We start from the raw sequence: 12,272 nt of genomic DNA on the forward strand, positions 1-12,272 counted from the left end.
TCATACTTCACGTTTTTAAATGCAACCTTCCTTCTCAGAAATTATATAAACATCAAAACATGTCTTGAATGTACAATCAAACATTTTTGAGCTACAAATCTAATGGCATGGTTAAATTTAATCCCCAAAACAACATGCAAAGATGTTGCTTTAACAGAAATAGTTTCTCCTGGAGAATAGCATTCGACTGGCTTGTGTTCAAAGGGTAAACTGGCCTTATTTCTGATGCATATTTATCAGACAATGCTGGTGCTGGTGTATATACTGTCCAAACTATCCAACCCCCCCAGAACATCCTGCCCTCCCCTGCTGCCAAAGGCATCAAAGCAATTGCTTGAGCTAGGACAGCATGTATTGTTGTTAAATTACAAAAATATGGATGGTGTTCCTGCCAACAACAGCACAGAAAGAATGTGTTCTGCTCTCGGGCCTTTGGGGACAAAAGAAAATGCAGAAACTCTCTCCAGTATAAAATCTGATTTGCAAGCAAGCAAATACAGGTCTGCCTGCAGGCTGCACGCTGACACTTAAAGCTGGCTGTGTCATAGCCCACGAACAGCTATATGCCACTTTGGGCCATAATGATTGTTTCTACCACGAAATTCATCTTCCCACAGTTAGACTGGACCGATGGAGAGTCTAGATTTCCCATGGCTGGATGTCCTGGCTGCGATACTGTGCCTTCTGTACCAGAGTAAGGGCAACGGCACAGCTGATGACAATATCCTCTATTAACTCTGGCTCTGCTAACTTACCCATCACAAAGGCTAATTTATCTTTCATTACATGCTAAAGGAGAAACCGGCTGCATGATTTTTAGCTGATTGCTTTATGGATTTTTTATGGTATAGTTCTATAAGCAACTAGGCGATGCTAAATAAATTGGGTTTGCATTTGGGGAATCACTTAATGGGAATTTCTACAGCACTGATCATAATAACAGTACTCTATTATACACAAAGGGATTTAGGGTATTGATTTTGCATGACAATCATAACTCAGACATGTTTTCAAAATTCGCATCAAAGCAAGATGGGCATGAAATTGATTTGACCTTTAGAGGCTTTGAAAACTAACTTTTTGCTGGTTAATGATTATTTTTAGGGATGTCCATGTGTTCTTGCATTGTTATACAAAAAGCGGCTTCACTTACACAGGCTGGTCGTTCTTCACATCTAAGCGAAGTTGTAATGCGAAAAAAACAATGATTAGGGAGCAACTGCACAAAACATCCGAGGACTCACAGAAGTGCCCTGCTCTCATTCCAGTATTCAAAAACTCCCACAGAGCTCAAAAGAAAACAAAACATGGAAGAATACAGGTGAATGGGACCTACACTGCAACTGACGACGGGCTAAATTCAAATGCGCTTTTCCAATAATAGATGGAGCTCCTCATATCAACTCTCCATCCAGCACCCCAGGCAAAACTGCACACTGTAGCCCAAACCCGCCGGAACACATACAGAGAAGGGTTAACGTTTCAAACCAACATGAAACTGCAGCAGGCCCGTTTATATACAGCCTGTCAGTGTCCCCTCCAGCCCCTTCCTTCACACCGACTCCCCTCCAGCCCCTGGGAGACGTCTGGATTCCATTAGTGACCGAGCAGGGCAGGACCCCAGAGCGGCTGCAGACTGCGGCCGTCCTGCTGGGCAAGCGAGCCCTCGGTGTGTACGCCTCTCGCTCCACAGGGGCTCGCGGATTTATGACGGGCTCTCTGACACCGCAGTCTTCACACACAAGCTTTTTTTTCCCCTGGGTTCGTCCTTTTGTTCGGATTGTGCTTTTCTGAGGACAAGCGCGCTTGTTTGTTTTTTCCCCCTCTTTCGTCCTTGGAAGGACCATGACAGTAAAAAGGCCTTTCGAGGCCCATGTGCAAATCCGACCTACGGTACGGTACAGTACTGCGTCGATGGAGCAGAAAAGAACGGCGCCCATAACCACCTGATATTCATCCGCTCACTGCATGAGAATGTCTTTGTTCTTCCAGGAATATCAAAACAGATTTAATTCAGTACTTTGAATTATACACAGACAGACGCCAATAAAAGAAACTGCCTGCTAGCAATTCTTCATGTGCTTGGAAATTTACACTGTTGCCTTGACAATATCACATACATTTGCCTCCAATTGCTTGATGTTCTCTGCATGATCTTCATGTTTATCACAATTTTGGCAAATACATCCCAGGAGAGACCAAAAAGGCATAATGGCTGACACAAATCTCTTGAATATTACCTTACTTGACTCATATTCCAGTCTGTTTCAGGGGCTAAATATTCCTGCAGTTTTCTTCCCCTGTCTGTAAATTATTATACTAATAAATCATAAAGAAGGTTTATTTTTTATTACATTACAAAATTTGAGAAATCAATTTTCTTTTACTGCAGTTTTATTTAATGACTACTCCTGGGGCTGAATTAATTCCTCATGCAGTAAATCTGCTTGGATTTTTTTGAGAGTAAAGTCATTGCTCATAATTGGCTGCCATATGCTTAGAACTATTTAATGCTGGGCTCTATGCAGATGGAGATTTTACCTCCTCTGTTAAGTGCTAACATTTCCTTTTCTGATTATGTAACATTAAATGTCATCTATTTATTCACAATTAGGATTTTCCATTAATAACCAAAATAAGCATTTTCACATCTCCTGCTACTGTGCATCTTAATTTCTGGCCCAAGTGTTCTGTTCTTCATTTGTGGCACAGAAATTCATATAGAAGATGAAGACATTTAGATATTATTGTCACTTTATCAAAAACACAATAGTTTGCTAGATGAAAATCATTTTCCTTGTTTATTCAGTCACAATAAGAGAGAGTGCAGAGTACACAATGGTGTAAAATGACTTATTCTTTGATGCAAAGACGGTATTAACAAATGCTCAATTCTGCTCTACAAGATTCCAGACCATTTGTGGCACAGAATCTGTCAGCGAGTCTCAGGAAGTGGTAAAAGTTATCAGAAATCTGCCAACAATAACCCAGTAACCCATCAGTGTTCAAATGTGCCTACAGTAGGGTGGCTTTTGATACATCTTATACTGATACACATGGACACACTGAGAGGACTAAAAATGAGACTACCGTAATTTAACCCCCTATATGAAATACAGCAGAAAAAACATGCTCTGTGACATTCTTATAATATCTCTTCTTGAAAAAAAATGGATAATGCTTTTCTAGGACTGAGATTAAAGGTTTTATTCCCTTGATCAGTCACAGATTTGGCTTACAGGGAACAGTTTAAAACTGTGTTCAGTTTCATACTGCATGTGCATTCCAGCGGCTTCTTTGTTGCCGAATCGTGAACTACACAAAACACCCCCTGCCAGGGCTTGCAAACTACCCAATCTATCACATGTAGATCAGGGTCAAAACTGGAATGAACAGATTCGGAGAGTCAGGACATCCCTTTAATGTGTTTATAGTTTATATCTGGAGTCTTTTTCATTGTGTAGGAAGAGAGAAATATGACGCGTATTATAAAAAGGGCAGCCAAAACATATATGTTTGGGTTTGGCAAAAGGATATTTCTGTCTTGTTTTTTTTTTAACTTGTTCATTCATGTTCAGAGCTACAATTTAATTAACATAAAAAATGCGATTTTCCCGGTAACATAATTAGTACTTAGGGCATGATTTCATAACATCGTTACATTTCTAATGTGAAAATCTTATTAGAAAGGGCTTCTGTTTTCTAAGAGCAGGGATCCTGCATTACAGTCAGTTAATCCATCAATTGAGTGAGATTTGTTCAACTACAGTACGTGCAACATAACCTTATAGTGCTCACCAGTTTTTAGCAGCTTTGCACGATTCTTTCATTATGATCTAGCCACGATATCATCTTGCTTTCTCAAACTTTGCAAGTAAATATTCACACCCCTCTTTCTCCTGTGCTCTGGGTTAGACGTAAAATACTGCAGGCATCATTAGATTAAATCACATACTTCATTTATCTCTGAATAATGGTAGAATACAGTCAGTACGTTTATGAGCAGCAAATACATCTTTCAATGTCTCGGAAAGGTGGAGTTAATGAGGAGAATACAAAACAAAGTAGCCCTTTATGAGTGTGCAGAATTAAACCTGAATGCCTTTGCATTGTGATTTAGGACAGGGAATTAACCTTTACAGCTTTCATAATTACAAGTCAAAACATGAGGTGTTACTGTTGTGCACCCTTTTTGTCTATTGCAAGTGAATGCAAAAATGACATGGCTACATTAAAAAAAAGTGCTTCCACCTTGAACAGCTTTCAATGAGAGGCATCTCACAGTGAAGCAAAAACATGGATTTTAATGCAGTGCAAAGGGTAAACGCTGAAATAATTAGAAGCCATCAGATGGTATAAATTGTAGACGTCCGTTTTGAAGTCCCTGTGTGGGAGAGGCCTGGTTAACCCTAATTCTTCCAGAGCTTCCCCTCTCCCTCTCTGTCACTTCTGACAAACGCCACTTTGTTTCTGGTCTAAGAGCATCATTAAAAAGTCGCCCCTGGGGAGCATTAGAAAGCGACATGACAAATTACAACATGGTCTGATTGAACCAGCATATGATAGATGAGCCCCCTGTTTTAACCCTATTTTCTCCTGGCTTCAAGGTCTCAGTACACACACACACACACACAGACACACACAGACACACAGACACACAGACACACAGACACACAGACACACAGACACACAGACACACAGACACACAGACACACACAGACACACACAGACACACACAGACACACACAGACACACACAGACACACACAGACACACACAGACACACACAGACACACACAGACACACACACTGGGTGTAACTGCTTTAAACACGTCTCAAAAAAACACACTCCTTCCCCCCCAAACAAAGGAAAACCTTTAAAGCAGTCAAAGCAACGTGCCAAGAGCTCAAGTGGAACCACTTCCAACCCATTTGGATGTTCATTTAACATTTTTATATGCAGATTTTCGCTTTCAATTCTTTTTACTGTCGTGTCTGGGAGGTGTTTGGGCTCCCTGTGGTTATATGGTCAGTAAAGCCCAACGCGGTCTCTTTTTTTACGGCTTCATTTTTTCCCCTCCTGCATTGTAATGTGTTCTGACTGGGCCAAGAGCATAATGCTCGCTTGTGTAGCTTTTCTTCAATGTGTGTATTCCTGATGCCATTTGTCTGCCTGGCCTTTGCTCTTCTTTCGTCTTTAGACTGTGTTATTACAGCCTCAGCTAAATATAACAGAATTCCAAAAGAGTATAAATGAAAAAGACAAACCCGTTCTTCCGATGTAGTCCTATGCTTTGGTGAACTTGTCTAAAAAGGATCAGTTCTAAGAGACTGATGGGGCTTATCTGTGCATCTGTACTAGTGTACAGCACATGGAAAAGACCCATGACCTTCTCTCACTCTATCAGTGCCCTGGAACGACCACCCACAGGCTCAGAGGGAGGAAGTCTTTCTAAACGCATTGTCTTGGAAAATAACACCTTGATCTATCATATTAAAATCCCGCATCTTGGATGATTCTACACGACAAAAGTCATGGCCAAAATAAAATAAAGTAAATGTGGAGGGCAGTGAAGGAGCTGGACACATGCCATCGTAATAAGATTGTTTGGCATAGGTACTGTTATGAGTTGGTTTTTAATTGTTTCAACTGTTTGATTCCGGCAAAAGCTCTTCTGTGTCAAAGCCCCAAGTCTGGCAGGGGCTGTGAAGCTCTGGATCAGCGGCTCTTCTAACACAGCCATGCTGTACACCCCGTGTTAGCGCCATGGAAGTAAACAGATCCTTTTCGGTCAAGAGGCACAGACCCCACACAACCGAACAGTCACCCACACCGGGGAAAACTGACTGTACAAACTTTCTCATGGCCAGGACTGAAATATTCCCCTCTCCTGGGCATACAGAGAGGCTGTGTCAAAATATAGACTGCTTCTCTGGGTATACAGCATGGAATTTGTGCCAAAAGTGGCCCGAGCTCCTGAAATTGAACCAGCAGGACAAATACATACAACGATGGGGTTTCAATTTATTTGCTGGTATAGGCCCCTACAATTGAAGAGTGTCTTTGTGGAAACCGCCGTTAACAGTTTTAGAAAAGGTTCAGTGTTATCAACAAAAAATTCCTTCAGTTCCCATTTCCTATAAAATTGCACAGGTTAAACAGCATTCAAGCTAACTAGGAAAACAGGATACAATGTACACGCTCAGGACAAAAAATGTAAAGTGAAATATCAAAATACTGTATCAAAAAATGGCCAGAACTGGAATCCCTGTGGCTTAGACATCTGGTGCTTTCTTTCTGGGCTCAATTAAATATCTCCTCAAGAGTGAAGAGGTTGCTTTGAAGACCACTATGAGAAGCGTAATGTAACCAGTTCTGCTTAAATTTATTTAAGTGGCTGATAGCATCAAGAGACCTTTGATTTATCCACATCCCTCTGACTAACTCAAAAATCTAGCAGAGTGTTAGTTTTAATGGAGGATTACACGGCTGACCTCAGAGGTCATAGGGTGAGTCTCAAAGTCAAACCCATGTGTAAGTCCAAAATGAACAGCCTTCAGGCGGTACAGAAACAAACCTCTTTATATAACCTAACAGAAAACGCAGTATTCAATAAATCTGATGATTTGCCATACTGAAAACCAACTTCAATGCAACCTTCTGTACACATCAAGCATGGTAGAATACAGACATCATAAATGGAGGTTCCTTCATCCAGCTCTCACACATGTAAGGGCAGTTTTTAATGTCTCCTGATTTGCAGGGAACTCCCAAGTGAGCACCTCAATACAGAGTGCTTTTCAGGAAAACACATCAGGGTTGAACAAACTAATTCCCTCACTCTGGGACAAGCAGCACCAAGTGCACTGAAATCATGTTCAAAGGAAATAAAGAAAAGAAAAAAAAAACAGGATATGAACTGTAAATCCATGGCAAATCTGAAAAGGGAAATAAAACTGCATGTTTTTCATACAGATCTCTCCCATATCTGAAATATTCTAATTAGTAAGAAAGGTTAATTAACACATGAAAAGAGGCCACTTGACTCATCAAGATTCAAACATCTCTGGACTCCAGTATAAGTACTGTATATCTGAAAAAACTAATCTAATAAATGATGAAGGCTTATTATATTATTGAGGTGTTGCAGATGGATATTTATTAACTCCATCTAAAAGGTAAATTGCTTGAAGCAGACTAGCACTTAAATTTGCAGTGGATTATGGTGCTGGGTTAATTCCTTTCTAATTCTCAATTTTTCACAAGAAACAGACTGTCTCACGGTGGAGCTGCTTGGCTGAAACTGACTCACTTCTGCAAACCTCTCGCTCTGCACTGCCTCTGTGCCTCGCTGGAAGTCCCCAGCTCTTAGCTTCAGCCGAGCCCGTCTGTACCAACTACACCAGCATCGGTCACATGGACTTGCTGATGCTGCAAAACAAGCTTTTCTCATCCTTACTTTAGAAAAAAGGAAGAAATCGACTTCAGGAAGAAGCTAAAAGAAAAAAAAACAGTTCCAGCACATTATTGCCATTTAAGGACTTTGTTATATTCTGAAAGTTAAGTCTACTAAAATAAATCAAACACGCTCCCAGGGGAGTAAAGCAAAACATTCAGCCGGATCTGAGGATCTTGAAGACTAAAGAAAACATGATTAGTCCAAGAAAAAGTCTGAACTCGGAGGCAGGCACCCTGCAGCTGCGCTTTCCTTTAAATGGCTGCTCCTCCTTCCACCGCAGGTCCGACCTGCATTCCACCCCGCGCCAGGAACACGTCCTCCGCGGCGCGCTCCTCTCCGGCGCACGCAAAGCCTGGCCTCGCCGTGGGAGAGGGGCGGTCGCCCCCCCGGGTCCTGCACAGAGTGCCCGCTCGGCTCTGCAGCGCCACGGCCCACTGTGCTGTTCAGACTTCAAACTCGGAGCGACCCGACTTCTTTTTCTTAGCATTTTTAAAATGTGCCAGCGACTTTCACTTGATGGCCGTGTGTGCTATTATGAAACTGATATTTGCATGGATAACATTTCCAACAAGGCGCTTGAGAGCTTATAATGTTCATTAATGCCTTCTAGGCAAGTTTACCCATAGCTGTAAAGCTAAATGGAAGACTATATGGAGATACAATGTGGACAGCCCACGCAATGCCTGCACATTACAGCGTTCAGTGTCCTCCGTGAATAACAGAGCCCTGTTACATAATCTGTTCCTCACACTGAGCTCCTGCTAACCACAACACTGGAAGTAAACAGAACGCAATCCTCATCTAAGTCTAGACCCAGAAACGACTTTGCTAATTCCTAAACAAAACTGTTTTTAATGAGCATTATGAAAACAAAATAAAAAATCTTGCACACTGCAGACTCCAAACTCATTTTACACCCAATTAAAAAGATCTCTGAAGTTGGCACTCCGAAAGTTCACACAGGTGTTACTGATCTGACTGTCACCAAGCCTTGCTCTGAAGCTATACAGATCCCTTTGAAATGAACGGACTGGTGTTCTTCTGGAAAGCAGTGCATAAGATCACTGAGCCACACAGTTGAACAAATCTCTACAGAGCTTAACGAATCCCGCTACATAAGGGCACTATCAAGTACCATTTCACAAGCCCCAAGGCAGCATTCACTAGTACTGTATCTACAGTGATGGTGCCGGTTTTAGAGGAAACTAGACAGACACCCTTCCTGCTGCCACTGAGCCTCTTAAAGACGACCACTCCTTCATGGCACTGCCAGAAGGAAGAGGCCAGTTTCTGTTTGCTATACTCTGCCCAGCCTCAACTTTCATCTTTAATCTGCAATCATGTCTTACCAAGACAACTTTGTTTCACAGGATGGAAAGCAGTTTCTCATTTTTTTTGAAGTGAACATGAAAAGTTGTTTAAGATGAAATACAGGTATGTAAAAGGGAAATATTCAAATGAGCATTTTTTTCACAACTCTATGTTAACATTTCTTAAAAAACTCACTTCCATGTGACCAGGGATCACTGACGTGCCAGCACAGATAATGTGCAGTGCCAATTTTGTTACTATCCTTTACCATATGTCTTCTACAAATACTATATATACAGTAAAGCATATAGTCTTATCTCTAAAGAAGTACAAATGAATGTAAAATTGGCTCTGGAGACACCAGAGCCCGCAGTTTTGATTTTAAGCACAAGTACTTCAGGGGACAGAGGATGTACATACACTATAAAAAGTGTCTTCCGATATAAATGTCTGAATTTCTATGCGTTTTTGATCTGAAAACAGGGGTGGCTCAGTTCAAGTGCCACCCGGAGGAGAGATATGGATCTCACTAACACCCCTTAACCCAGGAAGAGCCACAGGGTTTGTACACATCCGCGGGCCGCCCAGAACGGACTGGGGTGCTCTTGGTGTCGTGAACGTCACCCTGTTCTTACGCGGCTCCGTCTGTCATAGAACACCTGGGTCAGCCAAGAAGCAGCACAGCCTCAATTCAGGTCATCAGTCTGGAGACTGCAGGACCTACAGTAACCATGCAGATGCTAATCTTTTTTTGCCACAAGCGTTCAATAATTCAAGCATTCAAAATCCACCTGCGCTCACTCACTGTCCCAGTTTGCAGTTCAGCTGGATGATTAAACAGCTGAACATCTCCCTGGCCTGCCACGATATATCAATTATTAGCTGCGTTTTATCACTCGATTCAAAAAACAAAACAAATGAAATGATGAATAAATAGCACACTAAATAAAGTGAGCCAACCCCAGACTCACTGTGGGCCATCTCTACGCCTTGCTCTCCGCTGAGCAGAATACAGTGTTTCAAGTGAGCTGTGCATCCGTTGTGCGTCTGAGCATGGGTGTACTGATGATTCAATTTGTGCAATCAAAACTGCAGATAATTGAATGAGCCGCAAATATATGCCACCTGAGGCAACTGTCTTTGAAGCATTAACGATTCCTAAACCCTGGTTTAAAATATAGAAGATAAATTATAAATGTTAAAAACAATTCTCAAAGGAAACCACTGGCAAATGACAGAGAACACAACTGCACTTGGTGCTGAGCTGGCTAAGTGCAGCTCATTATTAAAAAGGCAGTAAGGCAGATGAGCCAGATCTGAGTTTACTGAAGGATAATCCTATTTTCCCCAAACTGCAGGTCTTTACGTTAATCGTGGACAAAAGAAATATACAGTACTACTACTGCAGGAAAGTAGTAGATAAAAGACTGCTATAGTGCCGTACCAGAAATGACAGAAGGTATTTTTATTAACACAATTGTGGGTTTGAAATACACGCTGTATTGCGCCATACGCAAATAAATGTAAATATGAAAAATTCATGATGAAAATAAATGTACCACTCGCCACTAAATTTCAGAAATGTTCAATTTTAGAGCAATAACACACATGAACACACTTAAAACACAACCAAACACATGCACAGCGTAAGAGCTGCGAATGGAACTATGGGCTTTAATGAGGGAAGAACAGATCTGCCTGCCCATATGATGAAAACATTTGAATGAAGGTGCACATCTTCTCATGAATACAGTAGGTGTGAACAGCCTGCAGAAATCATGAGCCAGCAGATACAAGGGCAAGAGATTCATGAGTCAAAAAGCAATTCAAAATCAAGGCCCTCCTTCTGCTTACCTGCACCTGCCCTTTGCCCATGATCTTGTCCACTATCTCATTGTCGTCCTTGTTCAGCTTGGACTTGTCATAACACTTCTCATAGCACAGTATCCGCAGGCACTGGGAGCCCTCCAGCTCGATCTCGAACTCCTGGCAGACAGGACAGGACAGGACAGGAGAGGTCACAGGCTGGAGGACACAGGTTCGAGTCTACTGCACTGCAACCACCATCACCCTCTTTATTTGATCTTGAACTCATGCTTTCTTGCGTGACTTTGAATACCTACATCTGATCACATTATCACAGCAAAGAAAAGAGATATAAAATTCAAAAAACTTTTCAACGTTTTCTTTGCCAGTTGCTGTTCTTCAAGAATCATCCAGCAGATGGACCTGCAGGTACTGTATATTAAAGCTCAGGGGGGGTCAGGACAAGAGATCAATGAGACCGATATCACGAAAGGAAGACGGAACGACGCATTTTGCTTTCACCCCACTTGATTTGGGGGAGCTCCATCAGGCCATGTTAACAAGGCAGAGGGAACCCCCACTCGGGTGCTGGGGTTTGTGGGGGAGGAGAATTCCCTACTTATACTCTGGAAAAGGGGCAGGTACAGTAACTTCAATCTGAAAGCCAGAACCCTTTTGCCGTTTGAAGCACCTTTCAATTTTTAAGAAATGGAAAGAACAGGTAAATTAACCTTTTATCCTCTTAATTAGCCCAATTAAGTTACAGTCTGAGATGAAAACCAGTAGCAAACGCAGCCATCAAGGACTGGAGCTGCCTCCCGCTGAGACCTGGAGACCAGGCTGATGGGGAGCTGGGATTCGTCCCTCTCCCAGACGTCAGTAAAGCAGAGTGAAATTATAGTAGCAGCACTGTGGTGTAAATGGAGGCGTGTTGGTACACTGTACAAGCCGTGGGAAACCAGAGCAAATAATCGCATGGAACAATGCGAGGCAAAACCAGGAGAAAGGAACAAGCAATAGGTTTATTCCATGCTGAAAAAAAGAAGAAAGAAAACACAACGTTTCTTTCTTCTTTTTTTCAGCATGGAATAAACCTATTACTTGTTCCTCTGCAGCCTACGCATGCTGACGCAGCTCCCCACCAAAACCAGGAGAAAAACATCCTATTTACTGTTGAGCTTTTGTAACGCTTTCGTGACTAAATCTGTGAGGGCAGCATCATGTGGCGCCTCTGTTTCTGGCAACAGTCAGGGTGCAAAGGGTAAAGGGCACGGGGCGCCTTCAGAGCACAGCGGGGCTCCTCCAGTACAGTACCTCGTTCCACTGGGGCTCCGTCGTGTCGCGGAACACCCGCGTCTTGGCTTTGCTGACGAAGTACCCAAAGGAGTCAACTTCCAGAGTGCAGTACAGGTCTGGAAAAAGACGAACAGACAAAGAAATGGTGATAAGAATCATCCCCCCTTCACAATAGTAAGGCCATCTTTCAATACTCAGTGCTGTGGTGGGAATTTATTTTCCAGGAGGTTCGTGCTTTTGTTTATATTTACTGTAGCTTGCCGGTTGTAAAATTCAATTCATTTTTCTGGCCTCCGGGCACTGAACCAGTGTCATTGTTCTTAAATATTTATTTTCCACATACATGAAAGCATCACTTGGGAACTGTGAACACCAAACGGTTTCTTGGCAGGTCACATGC

The 12,272-nt window shown here is 42.2% G+C and overlaps 1 protein-coding gene across 1 annotated transcript in view; it reads right to left on the bottom strand.

Moving 5' to 3' along the window:
• abr (ABR activator of RhoGEF and GTPase) overlaps positions 1–12,272 on the bottom strand; it is a 158,165-nt gene that overhangs the window by 34,888 nt on the left and 111,005 nt on the right. The window contains exons 15-16 of the mRNA XM_088907113.1: positions 11,891–11,988; positions 10,625–10,756 (exon numbers count right to left, since the gene is read on the bottom strand). Coding sequence (XP_088763239.1) covers positions 10,625–10,756; positions 11,891–11,988 — 230 coding nt within the window. The remainder of the gene's footprint in view (positions 1–10,624; positions 10,757–11,890; positions 11,989–12,272) is intronic.

The sequence above is a fragment of the Atractosteus spatula genome, chromosome 27 (genome assembly GCF_055471065.1).
Source record: "Atractosteus spatula isolate fAtrSpa1 chromosome 27, fAtrSpa1.hap1, whole genome shotgun sequence".
NCBI classification, from domain to species: domain Eukaryota; kingdom Metazoa; phylum Chordata; class Actinopteri; order Semionotiformes; family Lepisosteidae; genus Atractosteus; species Atractosteus spatula.